The 23,103-nt window shown below is 38.4% G+C and overlaps 1 protein-coding gene across 4 annotated transcripts in view; it reads left to right on the top strand.

Annotated features, from left to right (window-relative positions):
- Positions 1–23,103, top strand: part of LOC105497295 (cyclic nucleotide binding domain containing 1) — a 596,100-nt gene that overhangs the window by 58,122 nt on the left and 514,875 nt on the right. For all 4 annotated transcript variants that reach the window (XM_071068020.1, XM_071068021.1, XM_071068023.1 and 1 more), the window contains exon 4: positions 12,450–12,608. In XM_071068020.1, the coding sequence (XP_070924121.1) occupies positions 12,450–12,608 (159 nt within the window). The remainder of the gene's footprint in view (positions 1–12,449; positions 12,609–23,103) is intronic.

Here is a 23,103-nt window from a genome sequence, read left to right as displayed (position 1 = left end):
TCCCACAAACTATCCGAGAAATCCTTTGAGAGTGTGTGGGTAGTAGGATAATGAAGTAGATAAACTGGCTATTCTGGCTCCTGTAGCAGTGGTCATTCATAACCCTATAAGAAAGGATATCAGTTGTATGGCCCTCTGCTGATAGACTTGAGCTTTGAGCAGCACTGATAAGGTCTGATTTCCTGGAGCAATGTCAGTGTTGGGACTTAGGAAGACTAAGGTTCAGGTGCCTGTCCAGTTGGTGGGGAGGAAGATATAGGCTGGAGTTCCACATAAGAAGAATATGCCTTGGCTGGGTAGACAGAACTGGTTGTGTATGTTAAAAAGGTGTGTGAGTTTGTTGTTTTCATTTTCCCATACTCCTAGAGTACTTGCCAAGGTAGCTCCGGTGAGCGATTGGAAAGGGGTGTTGGGAGCAAACTGAGTGGCTCCGTGTGTTCTATTTTCCCATTGGAGAAAAAACCATTTTGTATCTACTAGGAACCATTCAAGAGAGTAACTGAAAGAGGGGATAAGAAGGCATTCATTAGTGTTGGGGGCACTGCTGCAGGGGGTCCAGGGTTGAATGGTCATACAGGGAGTATGTTTGCCATTACAAAACCCAGACTGTTAAGCAGGGAGAAGGTGATGATTTTGGGGGGCCCTGAGAAGCAGACAAGCGGTTTGAATGGACCTGTTTAGGTGACTCAGAAGTTACTATGATCAGTTGGGGCTTGAAGTTGTAGGGTATAATTACACTGATGGGATAGTAGGTGCCCCAGGGGCAGGCCTGATAACAGGTTGTGTTGGATGCATAAAGGGGCTTGGAAAGTTAAGACAGTAAAAAAGGTTGATGTGATTAGGATTTTCATCCTGGCAGGAGCTACATTATATACTCCTACTGCAAAGAGTATGGTTAGTATACTGCTTAATAATGTGATGAAACAGTAAAAGGATTCCATTAAAGGGGCAAGGAGAGGTGTTAAAGATTAAATAGGTTTTCACTTGTCTTTTTTAAGTAGGAAGGGATTTTTCCTCAGGATCAGCTGTAGGAGCCTTTTTAGTCTGGGATATTTTCTTCTGAAATAGGAGATGCAAGTCCTCCGATAATTCAAAGCTGGTCTGGCTGATCTTGAGACTCCTGAGCTGACGGTCTCGCAGGTTCCTCACAGGTGTCCAAAGTTTAACTCTGGTATGGTGAATCCAAGATTCCACTCTTGCCACCTTCACTGCAGTGGGAGTAGGGAGGATTACTCAATATGGTCCTTCCCACTAGTAATCCATAGATGGGGAGGTAGAGGGAAGGGACTTGACCAACACTAGATCTCCTTGTTGGAACAACTCTGTCCCCTTGTCTCTGACATTCTTCAGGTACGTTTTTAAGGTTTTGTTGATATCTTGCCAAAGAAGTTATATCCTTGACCAAGTTGGCCTTTTCCTGATCAAGTAGGAAGTATTTGTGAGAAAAGGTCGTCCACACAGCATTTCATATGGACTGAGCCCCATTTTGTGAGGAGAATTTCGGATTCTCAGTGAGGCCCTGGGCAAGAGAGTAGGACATGGGAAATGAGTTTCTTGTCTTTTCGACCTTCCGTGAGGATTGTGGCCTCCAGGCACAGCGAAGGTTATATTGTATCCCTAGCACCCTGGAAATTCCCTGATTTACCGTGGCTTTAAAAGCCAGACCATTGTCACTTTGTAAGCTTTGGGGAAGCCCAAATCTAGGAATTATTTCATGAATTAGGACTTTAACCACTTCCTGAGCCTTCTCTGTTTGCAGGCTTCTATCCAATTTGTGAAGGTATCAACACAGACCAACAAGTATTGAAATCCCCTTGACTTAGGCATATGGGTGAAGTCTAACTGCCAGTCATCTCTGGGATAGTGCCTTATTTTTTGTTCCCTTAGAGGGGCCTTATGATGAACCAAGCAATTATTCTCTTGACACACATCACAGGCTTTGACTACTTGTCAGACGGTCTGTAGGAGATTTGGTCCTGTAAATAGGGATTTGGCCATTTGATGAGTGTTCTCAATACCCATATGAAAAGTTTGGTGGAGGGTCTTAAGTATTTTCTACTGGCTGGCTTTGGGTATGAGTACCTTTCCCTCTTCTGTCGTTCACCACCCCCAGGGGAGAAAACTATGCCCCTGCGAAAGTCCCCATTCTGTTTCAGTCGGGGAATACTGGGGCTTAATCTCTTGGAGAGAGTTGTTCCATACCAAAGGTCCTTTCATAGGCATTTCTAATGGGAGGTTCTGCTTGGCAGCAATTGTGGCCTCAGTGTCTGCCCAACCGTTTTCTTCTGCCTTTCTCCTTCACCTTTTTGATGGCTTCGGCAGTGTAAGACTGCCACCTCTCTGGGTTTTTGCATTGCATGCAATAACTCCATGATTTCTTTGTGGTATTTAATGGGGGTTCCCCCAGAGTTTAGGAACTCCCTTTTCGTATTGCAGCATGGACATGTAGGATTATATTAGCATACTTGCTATCTGTATACACATTTATTCTTTTTTCCCTTCCCAGTTCTAAGGCTCAGGTAAGCACCACTAGTTTTGCTAACTGGGTGCTGGTCCCTGGGGGAAGAGGCTTACTTTCAAGTACTGTTACATCACTAACTATGGCATAACCTGCCCTTCATATCCCATTCTCCACAAATAAACTTCCATTGGTACATAAGTTAAGGTCAGGATTAGCTAAGGGGACTTCTAAGAGATTCTCTCAGGCAGCATAGGTCTGGGCAACAATTTGTTGGCAGTCATGCTTGATTGGTTCCCCATCCTCTGGGAGAAGAATAGGAGGGTTGAGGGCTGCACACATGTGAATTTGAAGCCCCGGTCCCTCAAGGAGTAGTGCCTGGTATCTAAGCAGGCAGTTGTCTGATAGCCATAAATTTCCTTTGGCAACTAGTATGCCATTTACATCATGAGTAGTCTAAATGGTGAGATCCTTTCCTTGAATTATTTTGATAGCCTTTGATACTAAGATGGCCACTGCTGCAACTATCAGTAAACAATGAGGCCAGCCGTTTGCTACTATATCAATTTCCTTACTTAGGTATGCAACTGGTTGTGGGGTTGTCACACGAGTCTGAGTAAGGACTCCAAGAGCTATTCCTGCTCTCTCTGTGACATAAAGGGAGATTTTGTCCTCTGGGAAGGCTTAAGGCTGGAGCTTGTACTAGGGCCTGCTTTAAGGTTTTGAAGGCTGTTTCTACCTCTGGTTCCCATTCTGCTAGATGAGTATTTGCCCTCTGGGTCTCCTTGATTAGAGTATAGAGTGGCCTGGCCATCTTGCTGTATCCAGGGATCCATAGTCAGCAAAAACCGGTGATCCCAAGGAACCCCCGCAACTGTTTTAATGTCTTAGGGCAAGGACAAGCCAGTATAGGCTGTATTCGTTCTGTGCTGAGGGCCCTGCTTCCTCTGGCTAAGATTAGGCCTAGATATTTGACTTGTTGTAGGCAGAGCTGGGCCTTCGATTTAGATGCCTTGTACCTTTTGATTAGCTAGAAAGGTCAAGAAATCTAGAGTAGCCTGCTGGCAGGAGGCTTCTGAACTGGTAGCCAAAAGTAATTCATCCACATACTGAAGGACCAGAATGCCTGGACTTGAGAAATGGCCTAGATCTTGGGCCAGTGCATGACCAAACAGATGAGGGCTATCCCTGAACCCTTGGGACAAGACCATCCACATAAGTTGGGACATGTGGTCCGTGGGATCCTCAAAGGCAAAGGGAAACTGGGAATCAGAGTGCATTCACAGAAGAAAGCATCCTTGAGGTCCAGAACAGTGGACCATTCTGCTTCCTCTGGTATTTGAGAGAGCAGGGTATAGGGGTTGGTTACATCTGGATATAGAGGAATTACTGCCTCATTGATGAGTCTAAGATTTTGCACTAGTCTCCACTGACCGTTCAGTTTTTGTACCCCTAGAATTGGGGTGTTGCAGGGACTGCTGCATTTTCTTACTAAGCCTTAAACTTTTAAATGTCTAACAATATCCTGTAATCCTTTATGAGCTTCAGGCCTTAAGGGATATTGCCTTTGATAAGGAAAAGTGGTGGGGTCTTCTAATCTGATTTGGACTGGGTGGGCATTTTTTGCCCTTCTGAATTGTCCTTCCAAGGCCTAGACTTCAGGATTGTTTCCCTCCTCAAGTAGGGGACAACAGATGGGTAACGTGTTCCCTATATTCGTGTAGATAATAGCTCCAGCTTTGGCTAATATGTCCCTCCCTAATAAGGGTGTGGGGCTTTCAGGCATAACAAGAAAGGCATGTGAAAAGAGCAAAGTCTCCTTACAACTGAGGAGGTGGGAGAAATACCTGGTTACAGGCTGTCCCAGGATTCCTCGGATGGTAACTGACCTTGAGGACAGCTGTCCAGGGCAGGAGATTAATGTTGAGAATGCCACGCCAGTGTCTAGGAAGAAGTCAATTTCCTGGCCCTTAATGGTTAAACTTACCCGGGGCTCAGTGAGGGTGATGACGTGAGCTGGCGCTTGCCCTGGGGACCCTCAGTCCTGTTGTTGGATCATCTGGTTGGGGGCTTGTGGCCCAGAGAACCTTTGTCCTTTTGGGCTGTGCACCTTCCAGTGATTGCCTCAGCATAGTGGACATGGGCGAGGGGGTGGCTTGTTTCTCATTGCACAATTTTTTTTTTAAAGTGTCCTTGCAAACCACACTGACAACAAGCTCTACCGGGTGATTGGCCTACTCCGTTTTCTGTCCTTTCTGAACCACCAAGGTTTGTTTGTCTGAGGGCCATGACTGAGGCTGTGGCCTTTCTCTGATCTCGCTTTTCCTTTTCAGCCTGTTCCTTCCTCTTGGTCCCTATTATAGAACACCAAGGCTGCCAGGTTTAGTAATGCCTCCAAATTTTGTTCAGGGCCCAGGGCTAGCTTTTGGAGCTTTCTCCTGATATCTGTGGCTGATTGGGTAATAAAATTATCTTTTAGGATCAATTGGCCCTCAAGGGAGTCGGGTGACATGGTAGTATATTTTCTGAAGGCCTCGCATAGCTGCTTAAGGAAGGCGGTAAGATTTTCTTCCTTTCCCTGAGTTATGGTGGACATCATTGAATAATTCATGGGCTTTTTCCTAATTCTCCTTAGTCCTTCTAGAACACAGGTCAACAGATGTTTGAGACTCCAGTCCCTATGATCTGAGTCGAGGTCCTGGTGGGGATCCATACTGGGGACAGCTTGCTGACTGTTAGGGAATTTGTCCCTTTCTTCGACTGTCATTCTATCATTTACTTGAGTAAGATACCAGGTATCTCCAAACTCTCGGGCTGTGGCTAAAGTCGCATTCTTTTCATTAAAGGCCAGGGTTTGATCTAATAATAGCATGACACTTCTCCAAGTGAGGTCAAAGGTTTGCCCTAGACCTTGTAGGACATCTATATACCTATCAGGATCATCTGAAAACTTCCCCAGGTCTACCTTGATCTACTTTAAGTCAGAGAGGGAGAAAGGGACATGTAGCCGGGTTGGGCCAAATTCCCCTTCCCCTGAAGCTTGAAGGGGACGTAACTGATAGCCCGGGAGGGTTTGTGGTCCCTTGTAGATTTCTTTGCTTGTTTCCTTCTCGGTGGGGAAATTAGAGGAGGCTTATCACTAATAGGAAGGGGAACTGTAGGGAGGCTAGGATATGAAGGTAAGCTGACAGGTTCTCCTGTCAGGGACATAGATTGCAAGTTGTGCATAGTTGTGGATTATCCTTCAATGAAAGGAAAGCTTGGACATAAGGTATTTCAATCCATTTGCCTTCCCTCTTACAGAAAAGGTCAAGCTGCAGGATAGTATTGTAATTTATACTTCCCTCAGGTGGCCATTTTTCCCATCAGAGAGAATAATGGGGCCAGGCCATAGTGCAGAAAAAAATAAGCAGCTTCTTTTTCAGGGTTTGAGGGTCAAATTGGTTCCAATGGCTTCATTTCAAGGGAGAGCTTGTTGAGGCCTGAGTGTTTCCCATCTGAAAGAAAAAACCATCCACGGTTTTAGTCTGTTTTATTTTTCCCCCGCCCAATAACCTGCAATGGTCCTGGGACCCTGCTGTTCGGAATAGTTGCGCTCACCGAAGCAGCAGCGGAAACACTTGTTTTCCTCTTAGACCACAAAGAGGATGGAGGAAGGTCGTATTGAGTGGCCCTTACTGACACATTCTCGAAAACCTGCACCCTTGCCTTTCCTCTTAGACTACAAAGAGGAACGAGAGAGGTCGGAGTGGAGGGCCATACCCTGAGGGAGGGATGGGATCTCCAGCGTTGGAAGAGTGATGCCTTTTGTCCTCATTTCTCATCATATGAATAGGAAGAATATCCCCCCCAATTTTGGAGTCTGTAATTTCTGAGGATCCCCATATCCTAGCTTCAGAAATAGCCTTTTACTCTTGGGCATATCTCTTGGAGAAGTCTTACTTATATAAGACTGGTAATAGTAGCCATGCTTGTATACAAAACAAAACAAACAAACAAACTTAACAAAAATCCAGTTTCCTACAGACTAGAAAAATGAAAAAACAAAACACACAAACTCCCCCCAAAGCCTTTGTGGTACATACCTATAATGAAATCTCATAAAGCAGTAAAATGAATGAATTAGTCATTGAATCTCATGTACACAATGTTGAATACAACAAGAAAAGCAAGTTACAGAATCCATAAGAATCACTTCTTTTTGCAAAGTTTAAAATATAAAAAAATTAAAATGATCTTTTTAAGTGAATACATATATCTTTGATAAATCTATAATGAAAACCAACAGAATACTAGAAACAAAATTCAGGGTAGTGGTTACTTGTCTTAGAATGAGGGACATGTCACCTAGAGAAATAGTTGTACAGTAACTGGTAAGGTTCTGTTTTTAAAAACCTGGGTGGGTACATTAAGTTTCATTTCTGTTACTCTTTAACCTGTAATATATTATGAATATTCTTTTTTATTTGTTTAATAATTAATATAAACAATACCAAAAACCTTAAAATATCAACATCAGAGAAAGGAAAAAATTGCCTTTTTAATTACTAGTTCTATACTGTAAAAATCCAGTTGTGTACATTATTTTACATATCTCTATTATTTACCTGGAATAAAAATTAATCCACAAATAATTGGATGTGATGCCAAAATGCATGAACAGATTGATAGTCTGTTCATATATTGTACAGTGACTACTTGACATCATAAAAACATTTTTAAACAAAAATTTACTATCTATAGAAGCTTATTTTACAGGAGAATGCCTGATACCTTCTCCCTGGAATATTCTTTGTCTAGCTCCTTTTCATTTTTTTATGTCTCAGCTTAAATCCTTCTATCCCTGAGAGATAATGTCTTTTCCTGGCAAGCAAAGTAGGTCCCCCATTTTTATATTGTTATAGTACCTATGATTATTTTTCACAACACATATACATTTTCATATTATTTTTAACAGCTTTAAATTACATATTTATGGAACTGATTCTTCTATCAGTGCCTTCATGCATTCCTATGTAAGGATGGCTGATTTTTGTATATTGAACTTTCATCCCAATTTTATTGTCAGTTATAATATCTGTATGTTCTTTTGCATATTCCGTGTATAAGATCATGTCATCTGCAAAAAATAACAGCTTTGCCTGTCCTTTCCAATTCTTACATTTTGTAGTTATTTTAATTTTAATGCTTAGGACCTTTTCACTAGAATGTTGAATTGATTAGAGCAATATCCATGGCATTTCTGATTCCAGGGGCAAAGTTTTCAAAATTTCACCTTCAGTATAATATTTGCTGTATTTTGTGTAAATAAATAATTTTGCATATTGTTTCATTTCTGTTTCTAGTCTGCTAATAGTTTGTGTTACAAAAGATATTGAACCATATGAGGTGTTTTTTTAGATACACATTATTTTTTCCTCCTGTATTTTGTTAATGGGTTAAATAACACCCCTGGAATAGTATTCCTGATATATTCCCAAGTAGCCTAGGCTTTGTTATCTTTTAAAATTATCCCTGGATTTAGTGTTAATATTTTGTTTAGAAATTTTGCATCTATAATCAGTGACACTGGCTTGTAATCTTCCTTTATGGTAATTTCCTTGACTGCTATTGATATCAAGGCTAGGCCAGCCTCATAAAACTTGCTGGAAACTACATATGACTTTTGTATTTTTCTGGAAGCGTTGGGTTTATTTATTAAAAGTTTGTTAGATTTCACTGATAGGACCATTTTGGCCAGTTTTCTTTGTAGGAAGGTTCTTAGTTGTATTCTTTAAAATATTTGAACAATTAAAATTTTATATTTCTACTTGTGTCAGTTTGGTAATTTGTACTTTTATAAGTATTTGTTCATCTAAATTTTCAAATTGATTGGCATGAAGTTTTCATAATATAATCTTTCTGACTTTTTCTATCTGTGGGATCTGTGATGAAGTCTCCTTTTCCATTTCTGACATAATTTATGTCTGCCTTTTCTGTTTTTGTTCTCAAAAAATTTTTTGCCAAGTTTATTAGACGTTATTTTTGCAAGTTTATTAGATTTCTAAATAAGTTTTGGTTTTATTGCTCTAACAGTTTTTCTCCTTTATTATATATTTCCTTATACTTATTTTGAGTATAACTTGCTCTTTCTTTTTCTCATTTTTTGAGATCAAACCTTAGCTCATGAATTGTGAGTTTTTCTTTTTTAAAAAACATGCATTCGAGGTCTGAGCGTAGTGATTCATGCCTATAATCGTAGCACTTTGGGAGGTTGAGGCAGGAGTGCATCACTTTGAGCTCAAGAGTTTGAGACTAGCCTGGCCAACGTGGCAAAAACTATCTCTTAAAAAAAAAGTAGCTGGGCATTGGTTTGCACCTGTAGTACCAGCTACTTGAGAGGCTGAGGTGGGAGGATCACGTGAGCTGGGAGGCAGAGGTTGCAGTAAGCCAAGATCATGCCATTGTACTCCAGCCTGGGTAACAAAGATCCCTTCTCAAAAAAAAAAAAAAAAAAAAAAAAAAAAAAGAAAGTGCATTTAAAGCAATATATTTCTTTCTACTTTGTTTTATCTGTGCCTCTTTTTATTACTACCTGAAAAATCCTTAAGATAACCAACTGAAAAGGGTGAGCTAAGTAATGTAGCTGACTACTAAAGAAAAAGGGAAAAACAGTTTTACTCTACAACTACAGTGATCATTCAAATTATAAAATTAAAAACTCCTAATTACATTAGATACAGAAATATTATCACACATATACAGGTAATATGATAATACAAATGTTATGTATTTTGTAAAAATCTTATGGAACATGTAGAATTTGTTTGGAAAAAAAATATGTAGGGATTGAGGCCAAGCGCGGTGGCTCACACCTATAATCGAAGCACTTCAGGAGGCAGAGGCAGGTGGATCATGAGGTCAGGAGAACGAAACCATCCTGGCTAACACCATGAGTCCCTGTCTCTACATAAAAATACAAAAACATTAACCAGTTGTGGTGGTGGGCTCCTGTAGTCCCAGCTACTCAGGAGGATGAGGCAGGAGAATGATGTGAACCCAGGAAGAGGAGCTTGCAGTGAGCCGAGATTGCACCACCACACTCCAGCCTGGGCAACAGGGCAAGACTCTGTCTCAGAAAAAAAAAAAAAAAAAAAAAAAAAAAAAAAAGACTATAGGGATTGAGAATAATATAAAGAAGTAGGTTACCAAATTAGACTTCTAAGAATCAGATTTTACCCAGTATCAAGCTTTATTAAAAATTCAAAGGTACAGGTAATTGTGAAAAGCAGAAGGATGAAAAAAGTCTTTCCAACTCTACTAGCTGTGAGAGTTTAGAAAATTTATATAAACTCTTTTAGTTACAGTTTCCTTATTTTATAAACTGAGGCTAATATTGCCTACTCACATGGTATATTGTGTATTCATCTGTTCTCACACTGCTAATAAAGACATACCTGAGACTGAGTAATTTATAAAGGAAAGAGGTTTAGTTGACTAACAGTTCCACATGGCTGGGGTAGGCCTCACAGTCATGGTAGAAGGTGGAGGAGAGGCAAAGTCACATCTTACATGGCAGCAGGCAAAGAGAGAGCTTGTGTAGGGAAACTCTCCTTTATAAAACCATCAGATCTCATGAGACTTACTATTGTGAGAACAGCATGGGAAAGACCTACCCCCATGATTCAATTACCTCCCACTGGGTCCCTCCCACAACATGTGGGAATTAAGGAGCTACAATTCAAGATGGGATTTGGGTGGGGGACACAGCTAAACCATATCATTCTGACCCTGGCCCCTCCAAAATCTCATGTCCTCACATTTCAAAACTAATTGTGTCTTCCCAACAGTCCCCTAAAGTCTTAACTCATTTCAGCATTAACTCAAAAGTCCACAGTCCAAAGTGTTATCTGAGCCAAGGCAGGTCTCATCTGCCTATGAGACTCTGAAATCTAGGCAGAGGTTCCCAAACCTCAATTTTTGACTTCTGTGCACCTGCAGGCTCAACACCATGTGTAGACTTGTACTCTCTGAAGCAATGGCCTGACCTCTACGTTGGCCCCTTTTAGCCATGGCTGGGACATGGGGCACTGAGTCCTGAGACTGTACAAAGCAGCAAGGCTCTGGGTGAGACCCATGAAACCATTTTTTCCTCCTAGGCCATGTGGCTTGTGATGGTAGGGGCTGCCATGAAGGTCTCTGACATGGTCTGGAGACATTTTCCCCATTGTCTTGGAGATTACCATTTGGCTCTTTGTTACTTATGCAAATTTCTGCAACCAGCTTGAATTTCTCCTCAGAAAATAGGTTTTTCTTTTCTACTCCATTGTCAGGCTGCAAATTTTCTGAACTTTTATGCTCTGCTTCCCTTTTAAACATAAGTTCCAATTCCAAACTATATCTTTCTGAATACATAAAGCTGAATGCATTTTATAGCACCCAAGTCACCTCTTGAACACTTTGCAGCTTGGAAATTTCTTCTGCTAGATACTCTAAATCATCTCCCTCAAGTTCAAAGTGCCACAGATCACTAGGGCAGGTGCAAAAGGCTGCCAGTCTCTGCTAAAACATAGCAAGAGTCACCTTTATTTAAGTTTCCAACAAGTTCATCTCCATCTGAGACCAACTCAGCCTGGACTTTTTTGCTGACATCTCTATCAGCATTTTGGTCAAAGCCATTCATCAAGTCTATCGGAAGTTACAAAATTTCCCACATCTTCCTGTCTTCTTCTGAGCCTTCCAAACTGTTGCAATCTCTGCCTGTTGCCCAGTTCCAAAGTAACTTCCACACTTTACTGGTACCAATTTTCTGTATTCATCTGTTCTCACACGGCTAATAAAGACATACCCAACACTGGGTAATTTATCAAGGAAAGAGGTTTAATAGACTCACAGTTCCACTTGACTAGGGAGACCTCACAATCATGTCGGAAGGCAAATGAGGAGCAAAGTCATGTCTTACATGGGAGCAGGCAAATAGGGAGCTTGTGTAGGAGAACTCTCCTTTATAAAACCATCAGATCTTGTGAGACTTACTTGCTATCATAAGAACAGCCCGGGAAAGATCTGCCCCCATGATTCCATTATCTCCCACTGGGTCCCTCTAGTGAGACATGGGAATTATGGGAGCTACAATTCAAGATGAGATTTGGGTGGGGACACAGCCAAACGGTATCACATGGTTAGTGTTAATGAGATGATGTGCGCATAATGTTTAGCAGAGTAGCCAGCACATTTAAGAATGCAACAAGTTGTATGTTAATGTGATAATTTACTATTGCTATTATGATTCCACATAATATCTTATATTTAATTTTTAATCTTCCTATATATACAATTAAAGGTCTGTTATCAAGATGTAATCCAGATTCATTTCTGCAACCTAACTTACTATTTTTTTTCTTAAAGATAGGCAGCACTGGTTGGATTTCTTGCCTATAAGTTTTCAATGGCCTTTTAATAGAAATGCTTGATCCTAGAAATATGAATGGGAAATAGTCATTTATTTGTACATCGCTTAGGGACTTAGGTATAGAACATACCATAGCACAAGAATAAGATATGGTGGCTATCTTCCAAGATGTTTATAGATTACCAGGGGTAAATAAAAGTTAAATAATATAATTTTATCCTTGGTGCTAAAACAACACTGAAAAACAAGTGTGTGAGTATAAAGGATGTTAGCCATTGGCTTGAAATATTTTCCTAAATTACGTAAGCCTAATATATTATTAAAGGTGTTTCATTTGCTCAGGACAGTTATAATACATGTAATCAAATTCTATACATTGAAAATACTTCATATATTCTAAGTTCTACATTTAACAGAATGACATATATAACTGTGCTATCATGATTGAAACATTCTAATGCATTTAAAAAGAATATGTTCTTAAATTGACAAATTTTCTCAAAACAGTGCATTTATACTCCTGGTAATATAGTTAAAAGTCCCTGTAAATAATTTTTGTGCAGTATACAACAGCATAAAATACTCTATTTTCTTGTTCAGGGAACTCAGTGAAGGCAAAGAGGAAAGTCAACATCAACAACCTGATGATTCTCACAATGTAGCTGTCTATGTTGAGAGAGCACATGGTGGCCATAATTTATATAGACCAAAAAGAGCCACAGAGAACTTTGAAGAATTCCTAGCTATCTTAAAGAAATTGTAAGTATTTAAATTATACTCCTTCTTTTAGTTGAGTAATTCTTTGGAATGTCTTTGTTTATTGTTGTTGGATAAGTGTACTTTAGTTATGATATAGCACTTGTGGTTGATTCAGAAGAGATGGACACACTGGAGATTTTGTTTCTATATAAATACAATCTTCATGAATTCAGTCTTCATGGTGTGTCATGGATATAATGCTAAACCTGTGACCCATTATTTTAAAATTAAGCTGCAAGCATAATACATATTATTTACTGATATTTCACAATTATGTTAAGGATGTCCTTAGCTTATGGTTATCTGAAGGTTTTTCACAGAATTTAAGCTGTCTTCCTCATCCAGGAGTCTTTAAATAAACTTACCACACATTCCTTTTTTTTTTTTTTTTTTTGAGACTAAGTCTTGCTCTTGTGCCCCAGGCTGGAGTGCAATGGCATGATCTCGGCTTACTGCAACCTCTGCCTCAATGGCATGATCTGGGCTTATTGCAACCTCCTGGGTTCAAGTGATTCTCCTGCCTCAGCTGGGATTACAGGCACCTGCCACCATACCTGGCTAATTTTTGTGTTTTTAGTAGAGATGGGGTTTCACCATGTTGGCCAGGCTGGTCTCGAACTCCTGACCTCAGGTGATCCTCGGCCTCCCACGGCCTGGGATTACAGGCGTTAGTCACTGCACCTGTCCCCATTGCCTTTAATTTCCTAGAATACTTTGTGCTCTAATAGGGACACAACTGTCTGGAGAAGGATTGGTGTGTAAGAGAAGATTAAATCTGAATGGAGGCTGATTACCAAAGATGGTGTTGGATTTGTGAATAAAATTAAAGTTAAACGAGGACCATGAAAATTATAGAAGAAAATCTTTACCACCTGTCATAGGGGAGTAAAATTAAACTTGTAAGCTGAAAAAAAGAAATTCAACTAGAATATGTGATATTGGAATTGAGATTGATAATAGGAACAAAACCAAAAGTCTCAAGACTAGAATTGTCTTCATAAAAAATTCAATAGCAGGGAATGAGTAATTAAAAATTTGACATTTATGTTCTGAAGAATGAACTTTTTCTTTGTTTAGATACACAAATACCATTATGGTATAACTGCTACAGTATACAGTGCAGTAACATGCTGTACAGGTTTGTAGCCTAGGAGCAACAGGCTAGACCAGCTGGCCTATGTGTGTAGTAGACTACACTATCTAGGTTTGTTTAAGTGTACTCTGTGATGTTTACAGAATGACAAAATCGCATCGCATGATGACAGATTTCTCAGGTATCCCCGTTGTTAAGTGACACATGACTATGATTGCAAATTTGAGGAAATATGATCAGAGCTTCCAGGAAAGTTGAGAATGGTCAGATTTTTGATACTCTTAACTTATAATAACAAAAAGGAAACAACGAATACTAGTCACGTTTCAGTAAAGCAGGTACGAAGGAATTATAGAAGGAAATCTTAACCACCTGTCATAGAAGAATAAAATTAAACTTGTAAGCTGAAAAAATTAGAAAATTCAACTAGAATATGCACAGGAAATTTGTTAAAAATATTCTTTAACTGGTAGAAAATCAATAAAACACTGAAAGTGATTGAAGATATACTATGCTGCAATCACTTTAATTCCATTAAACTCTAATGTTGATTAATATTGCATTAGATTCCAAATTTTAGTTTCCAGAAACCCATGAATCACTCTGCTGATTTCAGATTGTGCTGGACTGTAAGAGTTTTAATGGCAATGGTGATTCCTATCTTTTTTACTATAATGAGATAGCAGTTTCCAGATAACAAAGTTTCTGATCTGAGATGCAGGAGGTCAGTAACAGGGACTTCCAAGCAGCTATGATTCTGCACTGCAATGTCAGAATACTGGGAGGTAAATCCAGGTCAATGTCAGAATGGAAACTGCAAATGGGTAAGAAGCCTAGTACCTTCTTAACAGTGGACTACTGCGAAAAGCAGGAACCATGGTAGAAGGCTATCCAAGTACAGTGAAGAATAGACAAGTTACTTTGCTGCATTCTTTTGTGGACCTCCATGGATGCTATTTAATGGCCTATTTCCAAATACCTAGGACAATAGATGTTGTATCAGTGTCAGTTTCCAGAACCCACTTCCTCACTTATGTGTGAGAAAATGGATGAGTAGAGAAGGTCCTGAAGTATATACATCCCCATTTTCAGTGGCTCAGAATTGGGCAGCCAGGACTTTGACATGGCAAAACTCACTGCTGTGACAGCCACCAAATTACCATAGGAGAGTAAATGAGAAGGAAACTCACTTTTATGAGATGTTTAATATTAACACAAAGCCTTAAGCTCTATATATAACATTTCTTATTTAATCCTCACATCGATGCTTTGAAGTAGCTATGACAAGCTATTAATAGTAAGTAAAAGGGCAATGTATGCACTAAATCCACAATTTATGTTCTATAGTACATGCCTTTTCTCTCCTCTTCTCCTTGGGACACTAATGTATTAGCTTCTTATTGTTCTGTAATTAATTAACATAAACTTAGTGGCTTACAAAAACATTTATTATTTCTCAGGGTGAAGTTTAGCTGGTCCTCTGCTCAGTGTCTCACAAATCTTCATCAGAGTGTCCACTGGGCTGTGACCATTTCTGCAGCATGGAATCCTCTTCCAAGCTCAAATGGTTGTTGGTAGGATTCAACTCCTTGTGGTTGTAGGACTGACATTCCCACTTTCATGATGACATTCAGCAGGGGCCCCTCTTTGTACTAGATACTCCCTAGATCCTTGCCACATGGCACTGTCTCAAGCTCTCTCACAACACAAAAGCTTAAATTTTCAAAGCTAGCAAGGGAGAGTCTGTTTTTCTCTCTGTTATTCTGCCTAGGTGAAGTATGATATAAGCTAATCAAGGGCCTATATATCCCATCGCTTTTGTAGTATTCCCAAACCACAGATTCTGTCCCCACCCCCAACATTTAAGGAAAGGGGATTGAGTGTTCCCTTAGTCACATTTAGTAACATCATCAATCTATTTGTGATTCTGTTAATCACATTCGCAATGAGGTTGTATGCTTTATAAACACAACACTAAAGTAATTCAATTAAAATCTATTTATTGATGGATAAGTTGTCAGGTCTGTAGCCTTTTGTTTATCTCTGACTAATTCAACCATGATCAGATTGATGGGCTGCTTCAGTGATGTTATCTAATGAAATTTTGAAAATGTTACCTTCTATACTTTAAAACTTTTCACTTTGTCATCCTGACTAAAATTAAAAAAAAAAATTTGACTCACAGTAGCTTTTTAAATAAATGCAGGCTGGGTGCAGTGGCTTACACCTGTAATCCCAGCACTTTGGGAGGCCAAGGCGGGTGAATAATGAGGTCAAGAGATGGAGACCATCCTGGTCAACCTGGTGAAACTCTATCTCTATTAAAAATACAAAAATTAGCTGGGTGTGGTGGCATGTGCCTGTAGTCCCAGCTACTTGGGAGGCTGAGGCAAGATAATTGCTTGAACCTGGAAGGTTAGCCAAGATCGGGCCACTGCACTCCAGCCTGGTGACAGAGCAAGACTCCATCTCAAAAAAAAAAAAAAAATGCAAATATGTCTGATGAGATTAAGATACTATTAATTATTAATAACTCAGTGTGGTATAGCTTAATCATGTTAATTAAATCTTAACTTCCACTTCATGTTTAGCAGCTCTGAGTAAATACTGATAGATGGGAAAAATAATAATTTTGAAACATTAAAGTCATGGTGGTGGTGCCACCATAAAGGAGAGATTTGAGCAACCAGAGGATTGTTGAACAGAGAGTCAGAGGGAGAGAAGAGACAGAGTGAGAAAAAGAGAGTTGGGAGGCCCCTTTTAAAAATTTTATATTTTAAGGCATATCAGATTGAATATAAGTTTATCATGCGTATTCATTAGGATTTTGGATCATAAGCAAAAGAAACTGACTCTGGTTCATTAAAACAATCACAACAAACAAAAAGGGAAGGCGGGGATTGATGGAAGAACATCAGGTAGCTCTCAGAATGGAAGAACAACAATAAGATGCTGGAGATGATACGAACTCTAAGGCAACTCTGGAAGTCTCTTCAAGGTACAACACTGGAATCAATCAGCTATAACTACTTGCATTTGGGAGTCACTAGGCTCACAGCTTAATTTCAGGGATAAAGAGTCAGATTGTTGTTTATTTTTGTACCCACTCTTAAATAAATGCTGAGGGAGTACACTTTGACAGGCAGTTTTACTGAGTTTACATGCAATTGGCAAAGGGGCAGCGTTTCAAAAGAGAAAGTATTTCAGAAGAAGGGGGAAATGATAATAAGTAAATAATATTAAAATCTAGGAGCTGAAACATGACTTAGAATTTTAGTTTCTAAATAATTTTGACTCATTTTAGTTTTCATCCATTAATTAATGAATCCAACATACACTTTTGAACTCTTCTGTGTTTCTGTCAGTATTCCTGGTATTGGGACTGTGGGAACACACAATACCTTTGCCCTCATGGAGCTTACGTTCTAATGTAAGAGATACTAAACACATATATATTCTGTCAGTTAGTGATAAGTGCTAGCAAGAAAAGCTAATGCAGAATAAGGGGTTAGAGAATGATGGAAATGATCAGAGAAGTCAGATTTTATGAAATAGGAGAAAGAGAAGAGAGAGAGAGAGACAATTAAATACCTTGAAGAAGTGCGTTCTAGGGAAAGAACACAAGTGCAAGAGCCCAGGTATTGCAACATGGTCTGCAAATAGAAAAACAAATTAACAAAAACCACAATAATTGGCAAGAAGGTCATTGTTGTGAAAGTGCATGAGTCAGATGGGAGACCTCGTGGAAATAGGGCTTCAGAAGTAGCCAGGGACCAGATTATCATTTAGGGTCTCATGGGCCATGAAGGGATTTCAACCTTGGTATGACTGGCACGTTATGATTTACATGGCAAAAGGTCACGTGTGGATGGTAGACTGTGGATGCCAAAAGGAGATTCAGGGTGACCTGTTAGAATGCTGTGAAATTTGTCTAGGTGTGAGATGAAAGTGGCCCATATTCTGTGTTAGGGATTTAGATTTGACATGATTTGATTTTCTCTCTCTGTTTAAGACATGAGCAGGGTTGAATAGATAGTCCTTGAAGCAAATCAGGTTCATTGCTCAATTTAACCACTCATATGATGGAGAATGCTGGGCAAATCATCTGATGCTCTCACATGTTGGTATTTGACTGCAGTGCCTATAACAACAGTGGCTTTTAAAATGCAATTATAAAATACTATGGTAAAAATAATTAGTTTCTTTATAAATGACTAATTTCTGGGGAAAAAAGTTATGTTTGTGTGTATTTGTGGGAGTTGTAGAAAGGGTAGGAGAAGAGAGGGACTTATAAATGAGCTGTGAAATGCAGATTAAGATCCTCTGAGAAAACTTGGCCCGATTGTTTTTTCTTCTACTGTCTCCAGTTAACGATGTTTCCTTTGAGGGAATGAGGCAGCTGAAGATCATTATGTTTCAGTAGAGCAGTGATGCAAAGCCACTTCTCAGGAATGACTCAGAGGAATTGCTCCCTGGAAGAACATCAGGATTTTTGCCTTTTAGATTCAGGCTGTTTAAAAGCCAAATGCAATATGGTTCTTACGCTGTCGTCCTCTGGTGAAATGGCACATAAGATGAGGAATTGCAGTCTCAAACTATATTTAAGGGCTGCATGCTGATCAAAGAAAAACACTTTGTGGGGCTATTAATTTGTGAAAAAATACAGTATTTTGGAGGAAAACTGCACTGCAATGGAGTGGAAGGGGGTTCACATCTAGAAAAGAAAATTTCTCTTTGAAGTTAAAAGGTAACATAGGTTAATAAAGAATGGTGTGGTACTGAAAGGAATTTAGATTTCTGACACAAATGGTGATCATTTATGACAGAAGAATGGGAAATAAAGGAAGAGAATTATTTGTGTTAAAATGAGTTAGCAAAGGACAGAAATTAAAAACTCATTGACAGTAGATTGGTATTCTAAAAGCGTGTCACACTGCATCTTGTTTTGTCTGTGGCAGCTAGATTGAAAGTTGCATTTGGGATGTACATGTTGCAAAATGCCTGGCCTGCAGAGTCAGAAAGAACTGTGTTCTCAACTGGACTCCCCTAATCATTAGTTGTATGATATTGAGCAAATTTCTCCCTCTAAAAATTTAATGCACTAATCTATAAAATGGGCACGATTATTAATCTCATAGAGTCATCATTTTTGTGAAGCCTAAACACAGAATGTAAAGCCCCAAACATTACTTGGTCCGTTTTAGGCCCTGTGTGAATGTCAATCTCCCCTTTCCCAAAGAATGTTACATATTGTGACTGCTTTTTAACAAAAGACTTGGCTATGTTCTTGCCATAGTTGAATTATAAAGGGGTTCCTGGTGTCTCTGAATAATAATGTATTTCATTTTTAATTTCTTCAAGAAAGAATATTCAAATTTCTCCTACAACTTATGAATAAATAACAGATATTACTTATTTATCATATATTTGCATTCATTTACAAAGTTGCTGGGAAAATTTTCATACAGGAGTTTAAGAAACTACTGTTTGATCATATATTAACTAGTATTCAAAAATAATTGTATCTTGATAGCTTTGTTCTATTGTTTGGACATAAGCAAACATCTATTATAATATTTCTTATAAAAAGTTATTTTTTCACTGTATAGATGTATTATTTCAGCATAGATGTGACTATTAAAGCTGAGGCTTCTTGTTTTGGGTAACATGGTTTTGCATTTTATTTTTCCATAGAAATGTCTTAGTAAGTGTTTAGTGTAAGTTCTTTCTTATTAATATTAGGTTTATAAGTGTAACAGAAAGTGCTTGTCATGCACTGAGACATGAGAATCTTATGACTTTATTGGGAATTTTTATCATGTGTTGTATTATAGATTTAATAACATAATGGAACACAAAGTCTTTTAAGAATATTTCTCGTAACAATTATCTGTTGAACTATCGCAAAAATCCATGATTTCATTAAAAGATTTAATGTCTGACTATGCAAAAATATTACTTGCCTTCCTCATGCAGTTATTCTTATTCTTACCATGCAGACTATTAAAATCATCTTGAATATTAGTCCTACATTTATCAAAATGACTTAGTTTCACATACATGCCATTGTACTTTATATGTATGAGTAGAATGCTTTTGTACTCGAGGAGTTACCTCATGGTATGAAGAACCATTTTAGGGAAACATAGATAATTAAGTCCAGGCTGAACTCATACAATATCTAGAAAATTTTGGCAAGATTTGGTTGTTTCTAGCAGAGTGTGGGTCTGCATGGTCGCTGTTGCCAGTCAAAACCTGGGTCTATCTGCGGAGAAGTAATAAACTACTTGGCAGTCTCTAAAAACCTGCAACATAATTCCTTATTTGTCTCTCCTCTTTCATCCACTGAACGTTTAGTCTAAGAAAATGGTGGTTTAATTAGTTTAATATTCAAAGGTGATATTATAATAGGCTTGGTTTGGCTACAGAGATGAAAAATGTGGTCAGATGTCCTTAGTACGTTTGCAGTATCCATTTGTGGTTCTAAGGAGATGTGTGTGTGACTCTACCTATTTGATGGCTTACATAAAATTTGGTTTCCAAATGAGCCACTAAATTGGGCTTGTTGTACAGCAAGGTCCATCAGTGTATGGTTAAATGTTCTTTCTTCTTCATTAGATATTTGTCAGCTAGACTGATGTGAAATCTACATTGGACAAAAATTCTTCCCTGGAGCATTCATGCTCCATTTCATTTTTTTTTTTTTTGTAATCTGATAATTATGACCATATTCTTGTTAAAAATTTCCAAGCACTACTTTTCACTTTTCATTTTTTTATTTTTGTGGGTACATAGTAGATGTGTATATTTATGGGGCACACAAGATGTTTTGATACAGGCGTGCTATGAATAATAATGACATCGTGGAGAATGGGGTGTTCCTGCCCTCAGGCATTTATCCTTTGTGTTACAAACATTCCAATTATACTATTTTATGTATTTTAAAATGCACAATTAAATTATTGACTATAGTCTTCCTGTCGTGCTATCAAATAGTGGATCTTATGTATTCTATTTTTTTGGTATCCTTTAGCCATCCCTACCTCCTCCCAACCACCCTACTACCCTTCACAGCCTCTGGTAACCATACTTCTACACTCTATGTTCATGAGTTCAATTGTTTTGATTTTTATATCCCACACATAAGTGAGACCATGTGATGTTTGTCTTTCTGTGCCTGATTTCATTTACTATAATGACCTTCAGTTCCATCCATGTTGTTACAAATGACAGGAGCTCGTATGGCTGAATGGTACTCCATTGTGTATATGTACCACATTTGTTTATCCATTCTTCTGTTGATGGACATTTAGGCTGCTTCCAAATCTTGGCTAATGTGAACAGTGCTACAATAAATGTGGGAGTGGAGATATCTCTTCAATATACTGATTTCCTTTCTTTTGGGCATATACACAGCAGTGGGATTGCTGGATAATATATTTCTAATATTAGTTTTTTCAGGAACCTTAAATTGTTATTCACAGTTCTTGTACTGATTTACATTCTCACCAACACTGTACAAGTGTTCCCTTTTCTCTGCATCCTCACCAGCATTTGTTATTGCCTGTCTTTTGGGTATAAACCACTTAAACTAGGGTGAGATGATACCTTATTGTAGTTTTGATTTGCATTTCTCTGAGGATCAATGATGTTGAGCATCTTTTCATATGCCTATTTGCCATTTTTATGTCATTTTTTTGAGAAACATCTATTCATATCTTTGGCCAATTTTAAATCAGATTATTAAATTCTTTCTTACAGAGTTTTTTGAGCTTCTTATCTATGCTGGTTATTAATCCCTTGTCAGAGGGGTAGTTTGCAAATATTTTCTCCCGTTCTGTTGACTGTCTCTTCATTTTGTTGATTGTTTCCTTCACTGTGCATAAACTTTACAACCTGATGTGATCTCATTTCTCCATTTTTGCTTTGGTTGCCTGTGCTTGCGGGTTATTACTCAAGAATTTTTTGCCCAAACCAATGTCCTAGAGATGTTTTCCAGTGTTTCATAGTAATTTCATAGTTTGTGTTCTTAGATTTAAGACTTTAATCCATTTTTATTTGATTTTTTTATATGGGGAGAAATAGGGGTCTAGTCGCTCTGCATGTGAATATCCAGTTTTCCCAGCACATTTTGTTGTAGAGATTGTCCTTTCAGCAATGTATTTCTTGGTTCCTTTGTCAAAAATGAGCTCACCGTATATATATGGATTTATTTGTGGGTTCTCTATTCTGTTCCATTGGTCTATGTTTCTGTTTTTATGCCAGTAACATGCCATTTTGGTTACTATAGCTCTGTAATATAATTTAAAGTCAAGTAATATGATTCCTCTGGTTTTGTTCTTTTTGCTTAGGGTAACTTTGGCTATGCTGGGTCTTTTGTGGTTCCATATACATTTTAGTATTATGTTTTCTATTTCTGTGAAGAATGCCATTGGAATTTTGATTGGGATTGCATTGAATCTGTAGATTGCTTTGGGTAGTAAGGACATCTTAACAATATTGATTCTGCTAATACATGAACATGGAATATCTTTCCATTTTTGGTGTCCTCTTCAATTTATTTCATCAGTGTTATATAGTTTTCTTTATAGGTATATTTCACATATTAGTTAATTCCTAGGCATTTAATTGTACTTGTGGCTATTGTAAATGGTATTACTTTTTTGATTTCTCTTTCAAATTGTTGATTTTTGTATTTGGTTTTGTATCCTGCAGTTTTACTGAATTTGTTTATCAGTTCTAATCATTTTAGGAGGAAGTCTTCAGGTTTTTCCAAATATAAGATCATATTGTCTACAAATAAAAATAATTTGACTTTTTCCTCTGCACGTTTGATGCTCTTTATTTTTTTTCTTTTGTGTGATTGCTCTTGCTAGGACTTCCAGTACTATGTTGAGTAACAGTGGTGAATGTGAAGATCTTTGTCATGTTTCAGATCTTAGAGAAAAAGCTTCAGTTTTTAATCCCATTCAGTATGATTCCAGTGTGGGTCTGTCATATATAGCTAATATTATGTTGAGATATGTTTCTTTTATACCTAGGTTTTTGAGGGTTTTTATTACAAACAGATGTTATATTTTATCAAATGCTTTTTTTTTTTTTTTTTTTTTTTGAGATGGAGTCTCACTCTGTTGCCCAGGCTGGAGTGCAGTGGTGTGAGCTCAGCTCACTGAAACCTCCGTCTCCTGAGTTTAAGCAGTTCTGTGCCTCAGCCTCCCGAGTAGCTGGGATTACAGGTGCGTGCCACCACGTCCTGCTAATTTTTGTATTTTTGGTAGAGACGGGTTTCACCATCTTGGCCAAGCTGGTCTTGATCTCCTGACCTCATGATCCACCTTCCTCAGCTTCCCAAAGTGCTGGGATTATAGGCATAAATCACCGTACCCAGCCTATCAACTGCTT

Source organism: Macaca nemestrina, chromosome 8, assembly GCF_043159975.1.
Source record: "Macaca nemestrina isolate mMacNem1 chromosome 8, mMacNem.hap1, whole genome shotgun sequence".
Classification (NCBI taxonomy): Eukaryota; Metazoa; Chordata; class Mammalia; order Primates; family Cercopithecidae; genus Macaca; species Macaca nemestrina.
Note: the sequence above shows the minus strand (reverse complement) of the source record. Positions and strands in the feature narration are given on the sequence as shown.